We start from the raw sequence: 22,195 nt of genomic DNA on the forward strand, positions 1-22,195 counted from the left end.
GCATAGTCAGCATGATTAAACACCCGTGGAACGCTTTCGCTTAGTGCAGGGTTGTACCCCTCACTGCCCTCCCTCTATGCCCACCCCCTTCCCGTACCACGTACCGCGTCAGCCGCAACACTCCGATGTTGCGGCGGCTTGTAGGGTATTCTCCATGGCGTCCACCACTCTTCGGTCCAGCTCTCTGCTTCGTCGTCTGGTTCGAGGGTCACACCATGGGCAGCCTCTGGACTTGTGCTCTAGGGATGTCCGCTGGTGGATACAGAGTCTACCTCCTTGTCGCTCTTCTCCTTGTCGCTCTTCACTTTGCCGCTCTTCTCCTCGCGCCTGGGCTGTTCTCTCTGCTCCTCCGGTCCAAGACGCCGCTGTTGCTTTTCAGGGTTCCTTACATACGACACGGGCCCCTCCTCCCTGTCTTCCCATTGGCTAATCTCTTCCTCTGGCGGGAGTCCTCCCTGAACGGAAGAGGCAGTGGAATAGGTTAACCCTTTCTTTCCCTGTCCTCGGGTCTCGTTGTACTCTGATGCGGATAGGAAGGAAGGAGAGGTAGGGTATCTATGGGAGTGACCTCCTCACAACTCCATATTCTGAAGTTTTTTTGGAGGACTTCCGCTAATCCCGTTACTAATAGCAGGAAACTTGATTGCAATTTTTCTGCTACGCAATGGACGTCCCAGTCACTAAGGAGATGGGAAAAACGCTCCTAGAGCGCCGAAACCGTGATCGCATGGTACTCCATCTGGGCACACCTCACCTTCGAGAATGAAGTGATTCTTGGTTCCTATTGTTTTGACCAGTCTACATTGACTTTGTTTTGCCTTTCCACTGATGCCTGTTCTGTGGACAAGAATGAGTGTTGGATCCCTGTCTAACACTTCCATCGGTTGCGCCACTGGACGTGGAGGCTTTACTGGACCCAATAACGGCCCATGTACTGCTGTGTCCGCAACGTATTCCAATATTGGTGTCTGTATTCTCAGAGCCACCACAGGATGCTTCAGCTCCTGTTGGAACGGATACCGGCTCCTCTACAAACACTCAGACCTTGGATGGCATCCAGGCTTCCCCAGCATCAGCTGTGGGCAATACAGAAGATAATCTAGGCTCGATTGACCTGATCTGTGAGGTGTTGCAGGCACAGTCATTTGCAATGGAAAGCAACAGAGATGTTGCGTCTCCCAGCCATGACATATAAACATTTGGCTGATCGTGTGCTGGGAAACATTTTGCCTTCTTCAAAACAACCAAATTTGGAATTTTAAGCAACTAACACTGTTCTTTTTACTGAACATCTTGGTTTTTAGACGCGCCTAGGTGTTCAAACTATTTATATGAGCATATTTTAGTAAGATTTCCACTGCTTTAAATACAATTTTAGCATTGTATTTTTTTTAAAAAAATGTACGCACTATTTTATGAACTAATTAGTAGTTTGGGTACAATGCCTAAAAGTGCATTACAAATGTTAGTACGTAGTCCAGTCGGATGAGGAGTGGGTGTTCGGGTACACAAATATAGGCTCAGGTAGCAACCAAACCTTTCACCTATATTTCCCCTCCATTACACTACATAACAGTTCTGGGGACTGACCTTTTACCTAGTTATGGACCTGCTTACAGGATGTGGGGTTTTCCCTGAAAACTAGCCTCATTCATTATGCATGACCATTCTTGAAAACTCAGCAGGACCACCATCTCCTGTATAATTACTATGTATAAAGGTCATTCCTTCCGTCACCCTGTCCAACATGACACAGCAAGGTAGAACCCCTGAGGGTACCACATTGGGTATACAATCACCATATCTTTGCTGAGGCAGGAGAGGAGAAAAGCGACCTCCATGCTGACACACTGGCGTGAGACAGTGAGGTTCCAGCACGCAGACATTCCAACTGACAGTGATCTGACATCCTTCACGGGGTGTCCATCTCGAGACCAAGACGGGGTCCCACAGTCTCTCACTTCAGGTAACGGGGTTGATTTTATCCTAGAGGGATTCTTGGCTCTACACTACATGCTAGGTACACCAAGGTACATCTAGTTAGGGTCATATCATTGGAATATGCATTATTATGGTCATGTATTTTTATACTTGCCTTAATTTATCGTTTTAGCACTATTGTAGAAATCTACCATCCTTTTACTCTGTTAGTGCTTATAATCATTATATCCGTTTCTGTCTTATGGTTGTTTCATCACACCTATTTTACACTAGAATTACGCAGATTCAACAAATGCTTATTGAAATCGTCCCTACCGTTAGTTCTTTGTAGCTTTCTGAGACAAAGTGAGCCTGAGTGACTGAGCGAAAAGTACTGTACTGTTTCCACGATCCCTGATGGGACAGAGTTGTCATGTTCGATAGTTGCCAAGAACTATTCTCTCCTTGGTAAGAGAGGTTTCTAGTGGCACTATGAGCTAGCTGGTATACAGACGAACATACCCAGTGGGGGTTTCTGGAATCAGTCTGGAAACAAATCTTACAGTCTATGTTGTTTAAGCGCACAGATCCTATATAGGTTTATAGGAACTACACGACAGTTCTTGATTTACATCTGGTTAGGTTTGTCATGCGCATTCAGGTTTTTTCTCAAAACTATAACATGACCAAACATTCATCAGAATTGTTTAAATGATATTTACACGTATGAATCACTCTTCTAAACATACACCACTTTCTTAGATATAAATATACATACTTCATGAAATATCAACTGTCTCTGAATATGCTGCGGATCCTTTCTGATCCTCAAGTGGCTTAAAATCCAAAAAGGACATTAAAATTCAAGGTTTATAATCCATAAAGGGTTTTCTCTAAAAGTACTTTTAACTCACTTAAAGTCACTTTCCAAATACAATTTAATCACTAGGAATACTTCTCCGAGCCTCCTTTCAAGCTTCCTTTCACACGCCTTCTAACAAATGTCTGATGGTAGGGACCTGGCAGCACCAACAAAGTATCTCAATAAACTAGAAACAATGCTCTGGCCCACACAGAACTTATACTCAATATCATCAATATGGCCACAGATATTTACAAAAGTCAGGGAAACTTCAGTAGTCTCGAGGGAAATGTCGTCCCTAATTTTATGTTATTTTCTAACTATGTGACAGCCTAATCTCAGCTTCAGAATCACTTAGATGTTAGGTGGAAGTCTGAGGAAGGATGTTAGGTGGAAGTCTGAGGAAGGATGTTAGGTGGAAGTCTGAGGAAGGATGTTAGGTGGAAGTCTTCGGATGTTGCTGTATTTTAATTAGGAAAGGTGAATATATTTGGAATAGCAGAAGCTCAGCAACAAGAGAAACACTGTGATTGGGTCAAGGACTGGTGTTTTTAATTGAAAGTGGCATAGATTGAGTCCGGAGGGCAGGTTCACAGCATGCAGGGATAACAGTTTTGTCGACTGTGAATTTTGACAAAGCCTCTGATTATTTAATGTGATGGTCTGATGTCTAATCGAGCAATACAGTACACACAACAGTGGAGGGAATGCATGTCATCCCAAATGCTGCACAAAGCGAGGCCTTGGTGTAGTAAGCAGACACCACAGCAATCTGTTCACAAGTTTGAGCTCAGAATAGTGGTGGCACAATCCAACAATATAAGAGTAAACCGTCAATGGCAAATCAAGGAATTTACTTTACATACAGCACTCTGTTACCTATTTTGGTGCCAAGGTTGTGCTTAATCAAATGCGCAAAAAAATAATGACAGTGAAAAGGAAAAAGGGCAGCAACGTCTAATAAGAAAACTATAAAGTCAAAACACACAAATGAATAGCATACCAAGGTCTGATATAAACCAATTTCAGCACATAAACCAATCAACAATAGGGATCAAAAACAGTGTCTTTAAAAAAAGTCCACTTCCACAATACAAACAGCTAGATATTCTCTGATTAGCTTCTCACATTACTAAACACTGAAGAGGAAGAGGTGTTCAACTTGTTTTATTAAGAAAAAGTGTCACAAAAACAGTACTAAAGGAAGTTGCAGAGGATCAATGTATTCCTTGCTTATTTTTGGCAGTCCGCTCTGAATCTTAGGTTTTAAATCTCTTAGAAAGCATCCGTTGCCTGCAAGGTAAAAGAGGATCATAGCATCTAAAAACTAGAAAAGGGGCAAAATAGAAGTCGGATAAAGAATAACACAATCCTAGCCTTATGGTGCAGGAGGTTCTTTAAATTCTATTATTTAACTTTGGCCAGTACAATATACCCAGTATTGTGAATCTGATATACAAAAGAAGTAAGCAAGTCACATTATTCTCCCAATATTTAGGTTTAACAGTGGAATGAAGTACCAGATAATAGAGTTGCAGGTATAAGGGTTTAGGGTATAACATAGGAAGAGGGGAATCCTCCATGAAAGAAACTCAGAGTATGCGTCAGTAGAGTCTGCTAAAATGCTGAAGGACATAGGAAGGCACTAGATGCTTCAGAGTGGTTTTCATCCACTCAGACAGTCAATTCTGCTTCTGACCACTGATAAAGAGGTGTTCTTCACTTGGTTCTTATTTTCTTTGCTGGGCGCTTCTCTGTGCTATTGTGATTGCCACCTTCAACAGCCTTTGACCCCAGGGTCTCCAGAACATCAGGGCACACCTTCTCAGCCACCGCCCAAGCCCAGAGGCATAATTCCACACGGTGTGGGGTCCACTCCACTCCTGCGCCTGCTGAGCAAGATCAAAAAGAAAAAACTTTAGTAAACATAAAATGTAGACACAGCTACGAATTATACTACTTTTTCTGATATTCCATGTTATTTATGATTCTCCCTTATTCTTTGCCACTGCATGTTTTCCTATCATATTTAGAGAATGCTAGGGTGGCAATTTCTCAAGATGTCATGCCGCCACTGGCACACCGATCTGACCCTGGAGAGTGCTGAACCATCTAAGCCTGAATGAGCAGACACTGGGACAAAATCTGCACTGCCATTCCGTTTATTTATTTGGAGCAGTGAGGAGTATTTCTAGCAGAAATGATGTACATTACGCAAAGTGCATCTTACGTTACACAGGACAATGGATGGATTGAGTGAAGTTACACAAGACCAATGAGGTTGTTTCTGGAAAATATTACATATGCTATTGACAAAACAGAAAACACCAATGGCAAACAGACTACTTAATACTGTACTTCAAAAAGGAATCTACAAAATATCAGCTTAGACAGCAGCTGCCTCTTAGCATGTGGTATACATGAAAATAAGAATAGGTCATTCACTGTAAGGCCCCTCCTTGACAAAGTTTAACCATCACGGCTTCAAAGTTTCAAGAGGTGAAAGTTTCGTTTTTTTTTGTCAAAGAAATTTGTATTGATTTTTCTACAAGTAATCTGAAACAATACCCGCACTACTTCCCTTGCAGGGGAGTTGCATTCTGTGGCAGAACAACAGATGATTGACATGATATATTATCCAGCTTAGAGTCAACCCCTGTTACCTACGGAGTGGCTTAACTGGAAAGGTACAGCTTCTAATACTAACGGGGCTTGGAGTTCAGACTGTTAAGTAAAGAGTGCTAACAGTAGCTCTAGATGCGATTCTTCATCTTTCTGACAGATTCATTTTTCTAAGCCTCCCTGCTGGGAGGCACTACCCACAGTGGATATACTGTCATAACATAACCCTCCCCCTCAAGAGTGAACTTAATGAAAACTAAAAAAAAACAACAACAACAAAAAACCAACACCCTCCCTTGTTCCCACCCCACTCCCCTACCGTGGTGGCAGCAACATTCAGGCAGTTGTATTAACCTACGATATTAGAGTCTACTCAAAATTGAAAAAGAAGAAGGGCCCTAATGGTGGAAGGGCAGACGGCTGATGTGAGGCCTCGTGAGAGAAAGGAGACCAGGGGACCCCACTTGAACTCAAACTTCCTATAGTTATCTCTGAAAATGTCGGACATGCGTTCCAGCCTGAGTCATTTCCATAGGCCAGAGTGCCAGAGGGAGATGGCCGGAGCTTCTCTCCTTTTCCAGGCGGCTGCCAAAGTAATCTTAGCTGCTCCAATACAACGCCACAGGAAGTTTAGTTTTGTTTTGAAATCCAGCACTGCTGGGCTTGCCCTGATGGTCAGTGGGTGAGCATTCCAGTGAATGGGCCCAAGAAGGTGGCAGGAAAGACTCATGATGTCCACAGTAAGAAAGAAGGAGGAAAGGCAGCTCACCACAGGGCATGTAATGCCAAGGGCCCACAGGGTGTGAAGTAAGGTAGGATGTTTAATGGTGTCAAATGTAGCAAATCTTTATAGAAGAATGGTTTAGTGGTGGGTGGCTGTGGCAGGCACAGGCTATGAAGTTAGCTGTGTAGGTGAGGGTTGTTTCAGGAGACTGGAAGCTACTGAGCAGATTGTTGGAAGTGGGCTCCGGTCAGGTGGTTGAAGACAATATGTTCAAGTATTTTAGTGAAGGACTGGAGCAGAGACACAGGCTAAACCTGTATGTTTTTTAATTAAGGGTAGCACCACTGTAGTTTTAAATCATGTGGGAAAGTTACCAGATAGGAGGGCGTTGTTGCACAGGACACTGTCAGAGCAAGATGTTTATGGTTTGAGGACTGAAAGAAGCACACAGAAAGTTTAGAAGATTTGAGTATTGGCATAAGCTCCAAGGGGGGAAAGTTGGCAAGAGCAGAAGAGGGCAGTAGGTGGAGTAGCAGGGCAGTAAACGAAGGGTAGTGGAGAGATTAATAGGGAGTCCCGGGTTTGTCTGACATTTTCAAGACAATTTGGTGGCAAAGTTTGATGAGGAGAGAGAAGAAGCAGCAATAGTTGTTGTAGAAAACGGTAGCACTTTTTAATTGTGCATGCCAGTAGTTGTAAGCCTGGATAAAGAGGTGATGAAGGTTTAGGAAGCAGACATATTTCACATTCTCAAGTGCAGTAAATATCGTGTCTAAGGCTTGTTTGTATGTACACAGGTTTTCAGAAGGCTTTTGTGCCAGTTATAAACTGTGCAAATAAGTGTTTTGGAGGAACAAATGTGCAGTGCAGTTAGTGGTTGGGATCACGATGCTTTTGGAGAGAATGTGTACATACAATAGTGATAGTCAAAAGCTTGTTGGAGGACCGGTTTGAATTTTGTGAATGATGTATTCTGTTGTAGGGGAGTGGATCTCTGTAATTTGGTCTAGTAATTTAGTCTAGGAAAGCAGGGAGATAGGTGGTGGGCTAATTTTATTTAGACAAGTGGGGTAGAAATGAAGGGGGGGGTGTGGAACATCGATTGATAGGTCAACAATGGCATGCTCAGATGGAGAAGGATCAATATGAGGGAGGGGGTGACAAAGTGTTAGAAAACATTATTTAGTATTATGGTTTCCCCAGTTTATGCATGGTTACAGTGACAGTTTTAAGTAGGGAGTCATCAGCAAAGCTATGAGCATAGCCTGTGATGTAGTTGAAATGTGGATGTCCAGATTAAAGTTTTCTTCGATGATGAGAGGAGTATTGGGTGCTATTGATTAGAAAACTCTGTCCTGGTTTTTAACCCGTTCCGTGCTGCTGTTGACCATTGGCCGACGGCAGCACTACCTCCCTAGTGCTGCCGTCGGCCATTGGCCGTCGCAGCCTCGCCCATTTTGCGGAAGTGCCGCACTTCTGCAAAATCGCGGCCGCCGTTAAGGCGTTAAAGAAAGAGCCTATGACACCTGGGGGACTCGAAAGGGTTAGGATGGGGACCTTAACAGTGGTAAAGAGAGTTGTTAACTGAAATTTCTGCATACCCACAAGCATGCAATGGCAGGCCTGATACATGTTTGACAGGCTATTCTGGTGGGTGGCACAATCAGTAGCTGCCCTGGTTATGTGGTGTACCTTTTTACAGGGCCCTCATAGGTACAGCACCTAAAGCAATCAAGTACACTCCACTTCCTAGCATGTGCAGGAAGGGTGCACACTTTCACACTGCATTACAGTGGGAAAGTGCTCAGAGTCCTAAGGTCATGAAAAGAGAGTCAGCAAAAAACAGGGGGGAAAAAAAGAAACCAGAAAAACGTTTAAGGGAAATTCCATAAGAAGTGCCATTTCCAAAACTGCCCATTTGCTTTGCTACTCCCTTTCAAGGCAAAAGTCCCACCAGAAGGAATTGTGCTCACTGCCACACAAGACCCCTTTGTGGACACATGGCTAAATCCCAGCAGAGCTGGACAACCCTGTCTCTCTCTCTCTCTACCCCGACACTTCAGAAAGGGCGCATTCCCAATCAAACACCTGGGGCACTGTCAATCACCACAGAAACAAAAGAGTGAGTGAAGAGGTAGTGTAAAAAAGGAGCACTGGAGGTGGATACGTCCTCCTCTAGAAATGCTGCAAAAACACAGAAATCTACCCTTAGATAGTATTCAGAATAATGTACTCACAGGTCACATGTGTCTCCTACTATGGTTGGAAGCACACAGTGTTTATTTAAATACCCCTCACACACCAAAAAGGCCCTTGGTGTCATGCTTCATTATGGGGATCTTCCCGCCCCGCTGCGGGACGGGGCGTGCTACGACCTACGACTACGTGGGAGCACTGATGGGTATCGCCTCCCCGCGGTGTTCAACTGAGCCGCGGGGAGGCGATACTAAAGCGAGGCAGTGTCCTTGATGAAAGTGTGACTATAGGCACCCTTCCCAACCCGTTCCAAGGCTCATGGGGCATTGTCTCCACAAAAAACAAACTAACATACAGAATATCTAATGGGTATTGTATCTTGTGCATGGTTATTTGCATTTTAAAGTAGTTACACTACCTGTACATATATCACCTTTTTTCATATTCACTCACGTAGTCCTACTCAATCGACATTGTTTCGATAGAATAGTGAGAACAGAAGGGATCTCTCTTTGTCCTGATGAAGAAGCCTGTGATCTTCGAAACATGGTGACATACACAGGAGGGATCGCTCATTAACCGCATGCGTGCGGGCGGAATTCCGCCCGTACGCTGGGTTTTTAAAAAGCGCACTTTACGTGACGAGCTGGGCTCGTCATGAGCGTGCGAGGAGGCTACGCCATGACGAGCCCAGCTCGTCATGAGCGTCGAAGGGGTTAAAGCAGTATTCCTCCGACCCACTCTTTTAACACTACCAGCTCTAATGAATATTAAAGTTTATAGTTCACAGGAGCCAGGTATTTCTTAACTCACTTCTCTCACTCACCCCTGACACTTCCACTCACTTCTCCTATACTACACATTGTTCTGAAAATCAGTGCTCCCAAGTAGTGGTAGGTCGTAGCACGCCCCGTCCCGCAGCGGGGCGGGAAAACCCCCATGATGAAGCATGACACTAAGGGCCCTTTTGGTGTGTGAGGGGTATTTAAATAAACACTGTGTGCTTCCAACCATAGTAGCAGACACGTGACTTGTGAGTACATTATTCTGAATACTATGGAAGGGTGGATCTCTGTGTTTTTGCAACACTGTCAATCACCTCAGTTTCAGTCCACATACATTGCAGATACACTTTCTGTCACTGAGAAGCAGTGACAACACTCCGTAAAAGGGTTGCTAACTGTGGCAACCCTTCCGCACTTCCATAGTCAGCCAAAAACATAAAACATGAGGATATATTACTTTCATATTTCACTATACTAATTCACCACTAATCCTCTATGGGTTCCTGAGTAGCGTGCTACTCGCCGAAAAAGCAATTCAATACCTCGTCAGGGGTAGTAAGCACTATAAAAATGCAATTACAATACAATACAATAAATATCGCTACAGTAAGATAAAAAGACCGGCCCGTTTCTAGACTTATTCTTTCATCCTCACGTCTGTCTTTGTTCAACTCTCCAAGCTATTGAAATCCCCCTCAGGAGCCTCTTTCAGAGTCTTTAGGGGTGCCCGAGGATGCGGAGCATAGCTCCATCAGGTGAGATTTTAAACTTTGTAGGTATGAATGTCAAATCTGTGCTGCACAGGTATGGCCAGAAATATCCATCTAGAGATAACTGTAACTGACTGTGTTGAACAATGATTCTACCTGCACACTGTTCAGCTATGCCTCCTTCAGGCAATACACCACTGGCACATGCTCATGTTTTGCCACTTACCTTTGTTCAGTTTACGACAACAGCTGTTAATCTTGTCCAGGTATAGCAGGTAGTGTTTTAGGGTATACTGAATCGGAGTCAGCCCAGGAATGGACTGAAGTGCCTCATCTGCCATGAATGCTGTCGTTTCTGGAGAGCCTGCAGCCAGCACCGCTGCAAAGCAAAGCACACTATCTTAAGAGGGAGAAATCTACAGAATAAATTTCAGTCATACAGATGGTTATTCTTCCCACGGATATCTAAGCCTGTCCACAGGGTGCTCACCATGTTCATCTAGCGCTTACTATACCTGTTGCCAGCAGAATCTGCCATCTGGATGTTCAAAATGCCCGTTAGATACTCATGATGCTCAGAGGATGCTCACCCTGCACATTACAAGCAAGAATATATTCTTTTATTCAGAATCACTCACCACAGGGAAGTGTCATGAAAATTGACTAAAACATTTGTTCAAGGTTATTTATTTCAAACTCTTAGATTACTGTGTTGAATTTGTTTATAATTAAAGTAATTTATTGCTAGACGTGTCAGCCTTATAGTGGTCTTCCCCCAAACGTTTTACCTTACTCCTCCATTTTTGCTAATCTTGTTTCTGTTGGCCTCAGGACTCTGTGCAGTTTACCACTGGTAAAATTAGCTCACTCCCAACAGGCACATTAATATACTTATAAGTCCTTAGAAAAGTGGTAATACCTTTACCAAGGGCCTGTAAATCAAATGCTATTAGTGGGCCTGCAGCACTAATTGTGCCACCCAGTTCAGTAGCCTGTCAAACATGTCTCAGGCCTGCCATTGCAGCCTGTGTGTTCAGTTTTAACGTGCCATTTCGACATGGCAAAATACATTTTTGCCAGACCTAGACCTTCCTTCTTAATACATATTAGTCACCCCTAGGGTAGGCCTTAAATAGCCCATAGGGCGGGGTGAAGTGTATTCCAAAAGTTGAACATGTACTCCTACGTTTTACATGTCCTGGTAGTGAAAAACTCTCAAATTCGTTTTTCACTATTGCAAGGCCTATCTCTCCCATAGGATAACATTGTGTTACCTTATTGCATTTAATACGTGATCATTCCAATTGGGAGCAGGTAGGAATTTCAAGTTTGGTGTCTAAAGAATATTAAAAAGTTAGCATTTCTTGACCCAACCATTTGGTGCCAGCAGCCTGTATTCACTGTCACATGACTGGGTGTAGCTGGCAGTTGGTCTTTGTGTGTTACTTCCAGACAATGAGACAAAAGGGGGATATATGTTTGCAGGATATGTCATCTCTGACTTGATAGAGGTGAAGAGCGGTCACCTATCACACTTGCACAAAACAAGGGCTCTGCCTCAGCGAACATACACCGGGTTTCAGGCTTGTCTTTTGTGCTCCCAGACAAGCAGAAATTCCAAAATCCTTTTGGGGTGGAAAAACTCCAGAACCTTCTCCTACTTTAAAGATGGCACCAAATTTACATATTGCGCCCTCAGACCCAATTCTTCAGATCCCTTCTGGACCTAAAGACTCTGCCAGGAAGAAAGACAGCCCAACTGTGAAGTCTGCCCGGCTTGCTGACCAAGGACTGCTGTTGCTGTACCAGGACTCTTCTGTGCTATAACCGGCCCTTAGGAATCCAGCATGTCTGTGCGTACCCAGAACTCATGTATATCTCTAAGGGTCAATTGTCCGGCCCCCTGTTCAAAACCACAGGAACATAATAGGCTTCTTTGATGTTAACACATCTTGATGCAGAGTGACACATCCCACCATCGATTCCAGCCCAGCGCTGTCATGAGTTTCCTATAAGGCCCACTGTAGCTTTTCCCCTATGTTAGCTTAACTGAACATGTAGTAGGCTGCTTTTGCTTTGCACACGTTACGATGTAACACGCTGTATTTATGCCACACTGTTTTAGAAATAGGCTGCACATGTTTTGTTATTCAGCTCGTATGCAGGGATTCAGTCTGAACATTTTGCACAGGGCCAACCAACAATGTGCCCTGTTTTTCTCTGTGGTCGGACACTAACACCTAGACATAAGACAGAGTTCCAGCAGCGGTTTTCGAGCAAGGCAATTCTCATCATATAGGCAGAGACTTGTTTAAAAAAATAGAGAGGAGAGATTCTTGCAGAGAAAAGGTCCCGAGACGAGAGAGCAGTGCCATCTGAGATGTAGACCAGCTGAATGTGAATGCCAGATAGGGGGTCTGGCACCAGAGATCTCTAATATATCACAGTGTTCCCATATTCAGGGCAGGCTTAGGCAGATTTGCAATTCACTATGTCTGGGCTTTTTATTGTGTACAGTTTACTGATCCTGCCAATCACATTGCTGAGACGTGCATATGTTTTCTAATTGCTGCACAGTTGCTTCATGATAGAGCACAACAGTTTCAATAAATAATGTAAGCGTTCTTCGTGTCTCTTTTCAGTTTATTGTGGGCATGAGTGAGCGAACGAAAGGTGATGACCTGTTACCACGTGCCCCAAGAGGGTTCAGGGTGTTGTGCTCTGGGATCCCAACTTAAATGTTACTCTGGAAAGTTAGTAGGGAATGGAAGGCACTATGAATTATTCTGGATTTGGGCCCATGGGTATTGATGTGTTATGGTGATTTTAGGAGAGTAGGGTCTGCTTTCCTATGGTCACCCCACTTTTTGCTTTACTGGTTTTCGACTTTAACGTGGCTGTGGGCCTGCTAATCAGACCCACAGCCCAGCTGTTCTCTCTCTAAATTCATACCATGTACTTTAGGTACATCACCAATTGGGAATTGGGTCACCTTTGCGAGCTCCTGTATAGTGTACCATAGGTACCCAGGGCATAGGTGCATCCAAGGTCTACCAGGGGCTGCAGCATATCTTATGCCACACCTGGCTGCCATCCAAACTGACACAACTGGCTGATCACTCAGCTGGGGCAAGGTTGTGTAATCACCCCTTGCTTAGGTTTAGTATTCCTATAGCTACCATTATATATAGACACATATATACCTATAAGTCACTCCTATGGCAGGCCTTAACAATCCTGAAGGCAGAGTTCTTGGTTTTATGTGAGATGAGGCTCTAGCATGAGCTGAGCCTGTCTGCAGCTTTCAGAACCATGTCCTTATAGCTGTTCTATGATATAGCCATACCATATACTTTTAAGTGCATTATAATCCTCGCGGTTAAATGCTAACTCTGGTTTGGCTTTATCAAAACATGTCATGTAAGGTGTCATATGCTCTGGAATACTACCCTCTCGCCAGTTCTGGCGACGGGGGTAGCATTCCACCCTTCTAGAGGGAGAAGACATGTTGTTCCTGTTAATCCCGGTTAAAGTTAACAAGAGCCTCAGCATCACAAAATGGATGCTGCTGCCACAGACACGAGTCTGACCTCCTGCTGCTGGGAGTCCTTCCAGCGAGGGAGGCTTGGACAATAGATTTCCTGCCTTGAGAGGTGCTAGCACCACCCCAGACAGGCTTTAGTGCATTGGGCAGGGAGGGCTGAATGAAATGAGACACTGCCTGGGGCACACAAGGTGCTCCATGCATAGTCCGGTTGAAACCAGTTGCTGGGGCACTCCAGCCCCAGCTCTGGCACGAAACTGGACAAAGGGAAAGGGGTGTAACCACCCCCTTCCCTGGTCTGTGGTTCTGAAAAATCTGGATTCATATTATAGTATTGGACTCGAGAATAAAAACTTCGTCGAAATAGGACGAATTTGGTATCAAAAGACCGAGAATAACGAGTACATCAAGTACATGTATTTTCGGCATATTCGAGTGACGATCTCACCTCGAAATCGTCATTTACCTTCTAAACCCTTAGCTGCATGTTGCCCTCTACATAGGCCTTAATCCAGTTGAATTTGATTCCACAAGGACACATACTCCTTAATCGACTTCTCCCTGACCTCAGTACAAGTTAGAACCATTGCCCCAGGCCGAACTCGTTAGGTCAGTTCCCTCCCAGTGGCCGAGCAAGATAGCATCTAGGCCCAACCGGCCATAAAGCCATTTCAGCGCGCACACCTGCCATATCTCGCTCACATCTTTCTCCACTCCTTTTCCTCACTTATTTTATGATGGGGAGGTGACCATTTTTATTAGGGGTCCAGCGATATCTGATGAAATGTTGGGCCTTGCCGGATGATTTGTTATGAGCAGCACGACGTGAAATATGTACATGTCATCATGACTCTGCTTTTCTTCTGTAATCAGTAACGATAAATGAAATACCACGAATCCAAGGAATGTTTTGCCCAAGGGTGAAAATTGTGTATAAGAAGAGAAACCTAACTTTGTGAAAGTGTGCAGTCTCCTGAATATACTGGTATTGTACTTCTAGGACCCTGTCACCTTGGTTGCAGCCAATAAACGAATCTTTGACTTCACCTGGAAGACTCTGAAGTTTCTGTAGGTCTAACTCAGGAGAACCCGAGGTCTCCGGTGTGTTGATCCCCTGGCACCGCTGGGTTACCGGTTCTGTACCGGTTCTTAAAAACCCAGTACCTCATTTGGCGCCCAGCGTTTGGGGCGATTCCAGTGGTACCAATCAGCCTGAAGATCGTGAGGAGCTTTGTGTGAAAATTCCGGAGGAGGGCCCACCACCTCATCGACCCCTGCATGTCGACGTGGTCCGAAGGTCTTTACTGCGAGGTTCCCCGCTTCTCGACGGCTACAAGGACTGCTGCCCTGGCTATCGCCCTGATGTTGGACCCTTGAAATTTTCGGTAGAGCGAAACGCTGAGACGAGTCTTCTGGTGAAGCCATCGATATTTTTCAGTTAAGTATAAGTGGAGCGTCTCCTAGTCCTTAGTTGGACTTACTTTGTGGTATCTTGGAGATACATAAAGGTTTTTTATTGGTACTTGCAAGCACCATAACCGAAGGACTCGTGTATTCACGAGAAATATCGTAATCGATAAATCCTTTGAAGTTTTGGAACTAGACTAGAGAGCGAGGATGCCTAGTCTTAGACTCGGGAATTGGTTTTGTCTTGGTAGTAATAATAGGGACTCCCGATTGGAGGACTCATGTCCGGTTCCTCCAGTTGGAACTCCGACTTACGAGCTGTACGTTAAACATGGGGTAGGCCCCATCGTTTACAACGAGGTATGGATTAAATACACTAGGAAAGATGGTGTTTTAAAATGGCCCCAATATGGTAGCTTTGATTCTGAAATCTTAGACAACCTTGAAGTTAAACTCTTCAAAAAGAAAGCCCGGCCGGCGATGTTTGACTCTTTCCGCATATGGTGCAAAGAAGCCAAACAAAAAGAAATTAAATTAGCTAAGAAAAATAAGAGAGAAGGGGGACTTTCAGTAACGCAAGCTGCCGTGCAGTTTAAAGATAATGAGGAAGAGCAGATAAATGAGCAGTTGCACAGGCAACGTAAAATGGCAATAGATAAGTGTTATCCAGTTTTGCCGTCTCTTCAGCAAGGGGCAGCAAAAGAGCGTGAAAAAGACCAATTAATGTCGCAATTATTAACTTCGCCACCCCCCTATGCGCAGAATGCTACAGCACCCCCGCAACCTTTTGTTGCACAAGCTGCGCCTCTGGCTCTTCCACAGCACTCACCAGCTGTTCTTCAGCTGGCTCCTACTTCTTCGGTGCAGCCTCCTTCAGGCCCACCGACAACTTCTGTTTCTCCTGTGTTTTCTACGATTTTGCCTAGTACCACATCTATTATTACTGATCCCTCTTCAGCCATCTCTACCACAGCCTTATCTCACCCCGTTTTTTCATCTGTTTGTCCTTCAGTTTCACCTTCCCTTCGGCAGAAAATGGCCAGCACTGTTACTAATCTTCTTTTACCCCTTTTTGGGTCGCCTGCTGCGACCCCTAACATAAGTAGAAGACAGTTGCGAAGTCAACTGCCTGATTATCAAGAGAGAGATTCCCTGAATGGTTTAGCTCGGAAATGGGTCATGGACACTGCAAAATATGATTTACAGTCTGTCATGGAAGTTTTCCATCAATGGGAAACAGCGACACAGAGATATGTGTTCGAACAAATGTGTGTTTTTCTTGGCGAGGATTTAGAAGACAATGATCAAGAATGCATCCCACAAGAAATGTGTCGTGTACGATTTAAGTTTGGAGAGGGTATGATTGTAGGTCCCGATGTAGAAAAAGCAGTTGAAATGCTATTATCATATCGAAGTAAGGGAAGCAGTTCTGGGTCACCATCGGAATTTAGTGCATCTAGTAGGAAAAAGGCACGACAATACCCTATGAGAGAAGTTCCCCCACAGTGGAGAGAGGGTGACGCGACAGCTGTCCCACCTGTCCTGCCCCACTTTCACCGAGTATGGGTACATGTTCCATGGAAGCGAGCTGAAGTTTTAGCACTCAAACAAACACTACCAGATCCGCGTAAAAATCCTGCAGGGTACTATAAAGAATTGTCGCAAACTGCTGGGTCATGTATAATGAATTTGGCCGATATCGATATGTTATTCGGGAACGTTGTTCCACAGCCGTTATGGGGAAAAATTCGTCATGTAGATCATGACCAGGAATTAGGTGACACGTGGGCTAATATTACTACTGCAGACGCACGACAAGTTGGTGGTGCCAAGCCTGAGCCTCTGATAGCGGAACTACCTGGTAGGATAGTAGATTACATGAAAACAATAATGCCTGCGATACGTGTAAATTGGGATAAGTTATCTGCATGCAAGCAAAAGAAAGAAGAAACTGTTTCAGATTTCTTCACCAGATTTGAAGAAACATTCATTGACCACAGCGGTCAAGATGTGACCACAGAAGGTGGTCAGAGATTGTTCGTCGATAAATTCGTGCACAATCTACTTCCAGACTTGTGTAAGAAATTAAAAGATTCAGAAAGTTCTTGGGAAGTCTCATCTTCAGCCCAGATATTAGCTACCGCACAGTACTACGAGAATAGAGACAAAGATGAGAAAGATAAAGTAGAGAAGAAAACTAGAGAACTCAAAACGAAGGTTTTGCTACAGCAAGCCTATCCGCCACGTGGTGGTGGTAATAGAAATAATAATGGTCCGAATCAGTACCAGAACACTTTTCAGCAGCCTCAGAGAAACTTGCAAAGATTCGATTACAATCAAAACCGCGTAGGTCCCAACCAGTGTTTATACTGCAAACAAGAGGGTCATTACAAATATGACTGTCCTGCCCTGCCACAACGTGCGAATGGATTTTCTGGCGTAAGAGGTCGTGGTAGTCAGCAAGCGCCTAGAGGTAGAGGGCGTGGAAACGCCCCTCAGGACACACGTCCCCTTCCACCACAAAACTCTATGAACAGGTTTGACCAGCAAAATAACGTATCTGACAGGACAGCTCAATACTACGTCGATGAGTATTACACAGAAAATGAGCAGTGGGAGAGTAATGATTGCTAGGACGGCCTTAGGCAAGGAGAGGGAGTTGTTTCAGTTCCAGTAGATCAGAGTGGACCTTACGTTGCGGTGATTACATCGGGTGTGTCAGAGCCTTGTCTGTTGGATACTGGTGCTACAAAGAGTTCGATTATGCACTCCAAACTCCCTGGCGCACCTTTGTCTGGCGAAATGAACGTTTCCGTAGGTTTTTCTGGCGCCCCGGTTAGAAATCCGATTTCTGACCCTTTATCTCTTTCTGTTGGTCCTTGTGAATTCAAAGCATCCCTTATTTTGACAACAGGTTGTGGTGAAAATTTGCTAGGATTAGATTTGCTAAAAAGATTGTATGCGACTTTGTACTGTTCTCCCTCAGGAGTACAACTTACTTTAGGTAAGAAAGTGGTTTCTCCCATGTATTTGTCGAGAAATACGCTTCCAGCAGAATTGGAGCTTCTTCCAGATATTCTTTGGGCTACTGGTCCGAATGATGTAGGTCTTTTAGAAATTCCACCATATGTTGTAACATTGAAGTCGAATGTCAAAATGCCACGAATTCCCCAATACAGAATATCTAATGAGGGTGAAAAAGCTTTGCTAGCGATTGTTGACGAGTTAATCGAGAAAGACGTAATTGAAGAAACACGAGGCAATGTTTGCAATAGTCCTGTTCTGCCTGTTTTAAAACGAACTGACCCTTCTCAGCCACCTGTGTATAGATTCGTGATTGATCTTAGAGAAGTAAATAAGATAGTGGTGCCACAATTCCCAGTTGTCCCCGACATTACAACATTATTGACTATGATTCCAGCATCTGCATCCTGGTTTTCGGTGATTGACCTGAAGAATGCTTTCTTCAGTATCCCGATTGCTGAGGAAAGCAGGGATATTTTTTCCTTTAGTTTAGGTGGTCGCAGCTTCCGCTTCAAACGCGCTCCTCAAGGCTACTGTGAAAGCCCCTCAATATACAGTCAAGCCCTGAAAAGTCAGCTTGACACAATGATTTTGCCCAAAGGTTCCACTCTCGTACAGTACGTGGACGATTTGCTCATAGCTGCGGACACTGAGAAAATATGTAAAATGGCCACGTTGGAATTACTGCGTCATCTATGTGATCTACATCACAAGGTGTCACTTTCCAAGCTCCAATATTGCCGACAAGAAGTGACCTACTTAGGTCATCTCTTATCGAAGGAGGGAAGGAAACTGACCCCAGAAAGAATTCAGGCAATAGCTAAATTGAATGTGCCAAGAACGCAGAGAGAAGTACGCGCTTTCTTGGGCATTACATCGTACTGTAGACAGTGGATTCCAAATTTTTCGTTATTAGCCAAACCCTTATTGGCACTAACGTGTGCGAATACACCCAATCCCATTCCTTGGTCCGATGAGTGTCAGAAAAGTTTTCTCGAATTACGCACAGCATTATGTTCGGCCCCTGTGTTAGGTAACCCTAACTACAGTAAGCCTTTCACATTATATGTCCACGAGAAGGAGGGCTGTGCATTGTCCGTGCTGACTCAGTTATACGGAGATAGACAGCGGCCATGCGCCTATTTTTCGTCAACTTTGGATCCGGTAGCACGAGCATTGCCAAGTTGTTTAAGGGCCACAGCAGCAGCAGCTGTTTCTATTCGACAGTCTGCAGGTCTAGTAATGAATAATACACTAATCGTGATGGTCCCACATGCAGTAGACACATTGCTAAATAGGACCAAGACACAGCATTTAACTAGTGCTCGACTGTCCAGTTATGAATTGACGCTACTAGCGAGCCATGTGCACATCAAAAGATGCAGTACCTTGAACATAGCCACATTGTTACCAATTACTGAGGAATCGGATGCTTCAGAACAGCACGATTGTTTCCTCAGAACAGAGGAAGAGACAAAAGGGAGAGTTGATTTATTCGACACTCCTCTTGCTGAATGTGATGGTACATTATGGGTGGATGGTTCCTGCTTTAAACTCCCAAATGGTAACGTGACTACAGCGTATGCTGTCACAACTTTGCACACAATCGTTGAAACTGCGCGAATACCACATGGTTCAGCTCAAGCCGCTGAACTCGTGGCACTAACGAGAGCATGTGTGTTATCCAAAGGAATGAAAGTGACTATCTATACCGACAGTCAGTATGCTTTTGGAGTGGCTCACAGTTTTGGACGATTGTGGAGAGAACGTGGGTTCCTGACTTCGCATGGAGCTAAGATTCAGCATGGTCAGTTGGTGAATGAGCTTCTTGAATCACTGACGTTGCCCCTGAAAGTAGCGATCGTGAAGTGTAGTGCACACAAGAAAGTGATTGATGATGTTGGTCGTGGAAATGCATTCGCTGATGAAACTGCTAAGGATACGGCAAAGAATATGATGAGCCGAATGTATGTTGCGAGCCCAGAAAGATGGACTGGTGATGTTGGAATATGTGAAGACACGATAGAAAGTGTGAAGTCCATCCAAGCTGAGGCCACGGAGAAAGAGTTAAGCATGTGGAGAGAAAGTACAGGGAGAATGGATGCAAATGGTTGTTGGATTGAATCGACAGAGCAACAGAGATGGTTGTTACCCGATGCATATGTGCTTGCAGTGGTTACAATGGCTCATGGGATGGCCCATATCAGCGCGAAAGGGATTTGCGAGTCGTTGGCCCCAGTGTGGAAGAATTCAGGGATTCCCAAGTGTGCAGAGAATGTTGTCAAGAATTGCATGGTATGTCTGAAGCACAATCCTGGTAGGGGGACCCCAACTCCAGCTGGTCATTTTGCACCTCCTACGTATCCGTTCGAGGTTTTGCAGCTAGATTTCATACACATGGAGAGGTGCAACAACTTAAAATATGTGCTCGTGGTTGTTTGTGCCTTCTCAAGATGGGTAGAAGCTTATCCCCTAAGGGACAATACTGCCTTGTCCACAGCGAAAGCCCTTGTGAAAGAGTTCTTCCCCAGGTTCGGAATGCCTAGAATGGTCTGGTCGGACAACGGAAGTGAATTTGTGGGTTGTGTGATGAAAAGAGTGTGTGAAGGGCTAGGCATTAGGCAGAAGTTCCACGCTGCAAATCACCCCCAATCAGCTGGATTAGTGGAATGTTACAATGGCACACTTAAACTTAAATTGGCCAAAATCCAAGCGAGCACGGGTCTTAAATGGCCCGACGCTCTACCCTTAGCACTCCTATCCACTAGAATGACTGTGCATTCGCGAATGAAGCTCAGCCCCTATGAGATAATCTTTGGTCGGCCAGCCAACATATGGGGAGTGCCTAGGCCCATGAAGTTTAGCGAGCTGCAACACCCCATTTTGCTTGACTATTTGTATGAATTGACGGCTAAATTGCGTGTTTAATATCAACAGGTCCACAACACCTTGCCTCCGGTCTCTGAGACACCGGGTCACTCCATTGACCCCGGCTCCTGGGTATTGGTCCGCAATTTCCAGAGGACAAGAAACGACCAGCCCAGATGGACCGGGCCTCACCTCGTCCTCCTGTCCACAAGGTCGACTGTTAAAGTGGAGGGGAAGGCCAATTGGGTCCACAGGATCCATTGTAAGAAGATACCCTTCCCTCTGCCACATGACCAAGGGGTCCGAAAAGGAGGCACTGACTCAGAGCGCACAACTGATGAACGTGTAAAAGAAGCTAAACGTGATTGTAAGAGTGGGAACATTTTTCAAGAAACTACGCCGCCATCAGAACAATTGAACTCTGTGGAACCTGAGCTACTATTTCTGGACCAGACAGTACCCGGGAAAAGACCCTACAATTTGCGACCAAGAAAAACAGACTAAAAGTAAAAGTGATCTATTTTATGATCCGAGAGAAAAACCTGTGGACTAATAAAATACGTTTTTTTCCCCAAAATCCTATTTTTGAAAGTGCAGATTCTCCCATCTAGGTAACTTGCTTATTTTTGTTTTTCTTGAACCGCCATCCGGGTTCCGCTGCTAGGGTCGCGGTTGATTAAAGACTTTTGGGTGCAGCTGACGACAATAGGTCGCTGGTTCCAATTGGTCCAAGGGAGTCACCCTAGACTGACGGAAGCATCCTTTAGCAGAAACAACCTACCGCCGCGGGCAGCACCTTAGAGAGGATGGAGTTTCCTGATGTGGAGAGAACTGCCAAACAAATGAACTTTAAGCAGAGACTTTTGAAAACAATGAAAAAGAAAATTTTTATAATAATGTGTATTTTTATGCTACTTAGCGTAATGGTCTTTTTGATAAGCTATGTTTTATTTTATTTTCATGTGACATTTGCGCCCACTACATCACCCATACCTCCTCCTACTGTTTCCTCTCATTCTTTCCTCCCTTTGCCTGACCACGAATCAAATAGGAGATTAGAGTTCATTAATAACTCCTTCGTTCAGCTATTACACCAACACCAACTTGTAATGAACACAACCAACTGTTGGGTGTGTGGTCTCATGCCCCACACCACGGATAGAGGTATCCCCTATTTGGTCCTGCCATTTAGTCACAATGGGTCAGTATGGGCATATAGGACAATGTTCATATATGCACGAGAAATCCAACCCCTACGTTCTGTAAAAGACAACCTCAAGACTAGCGCCCTAGTCAAGGGTATAGTTGACATGATCAAGGAAGTAACTTCTTACGAAGATACCCCGGATGATGAGATACTTGCATATGTAGGTTGGAATGTGACCGGATATGGCACTACATTAAGTGAAAAACAGCAAGCCAAGAGATCGTCCCCTATCTGGATCGTACCCCATCAAGGTCACCTGTGTCTGCAAGGTATTGGTAAGAATCCCAGAGCTCAGCTAGGGAAGAGTGTCTGCACAGAAACGTACG

At 44.6% G+C, this 22,195-nt stretch overlaps 1 protein-coding gene across 4 annotated transcripts in view; it reads right to left on the reverse strand.

Moving 5' to 3' along the window:
- Positions 1 to 3,933: 3,933 nt before the first annotated feature.
- LOC144785326 (uncharacterized) overlaps positions 3,934 to 22,195 on the reverse strand; it is a 216,378-nt gene continuing 198,116 nt past the window's right edge. For 3 of the 4 annotated variants that reach the window (XM_078664291.1, XM_078664289.1, XM_078664292.1), the window contains exons 5-6: positions 10,046 to 10,198; positions 3,934 to 4,674 (exon numbers count right to left, since the gene is read on the reverse strand). In XM_078664291.1, the coding sequence (XP_078520417.1) occupies positions 4,502 to 4,674; positions 10,046 to 10,198 (326 nt within the window). In that variant the 3' untranslated portion in view covers positions 3,934 to 4,501. The remainder of the gene's footprint in view (positions 4,675 to 10,045; positions 10,199 to 22,195) is intronic. The other variant, XM_078664290.1, reaches the window with a different exon arrangement.

The sequence above is a fragment of the Lissotriton helveticus genome, chromosome 10 (assembly GCF_964261635.1).
Source record: "Lissotriton helveticus chromosome 10, aLisHel1.1, whole genome shotgun sequence".
Classification (NCBI taxonomy): Eukaryota; Metazoa; Chordata; class Amphibia; order Caudata; family Salamandridae; genus Lissotriton; species Lissotriton helveticus.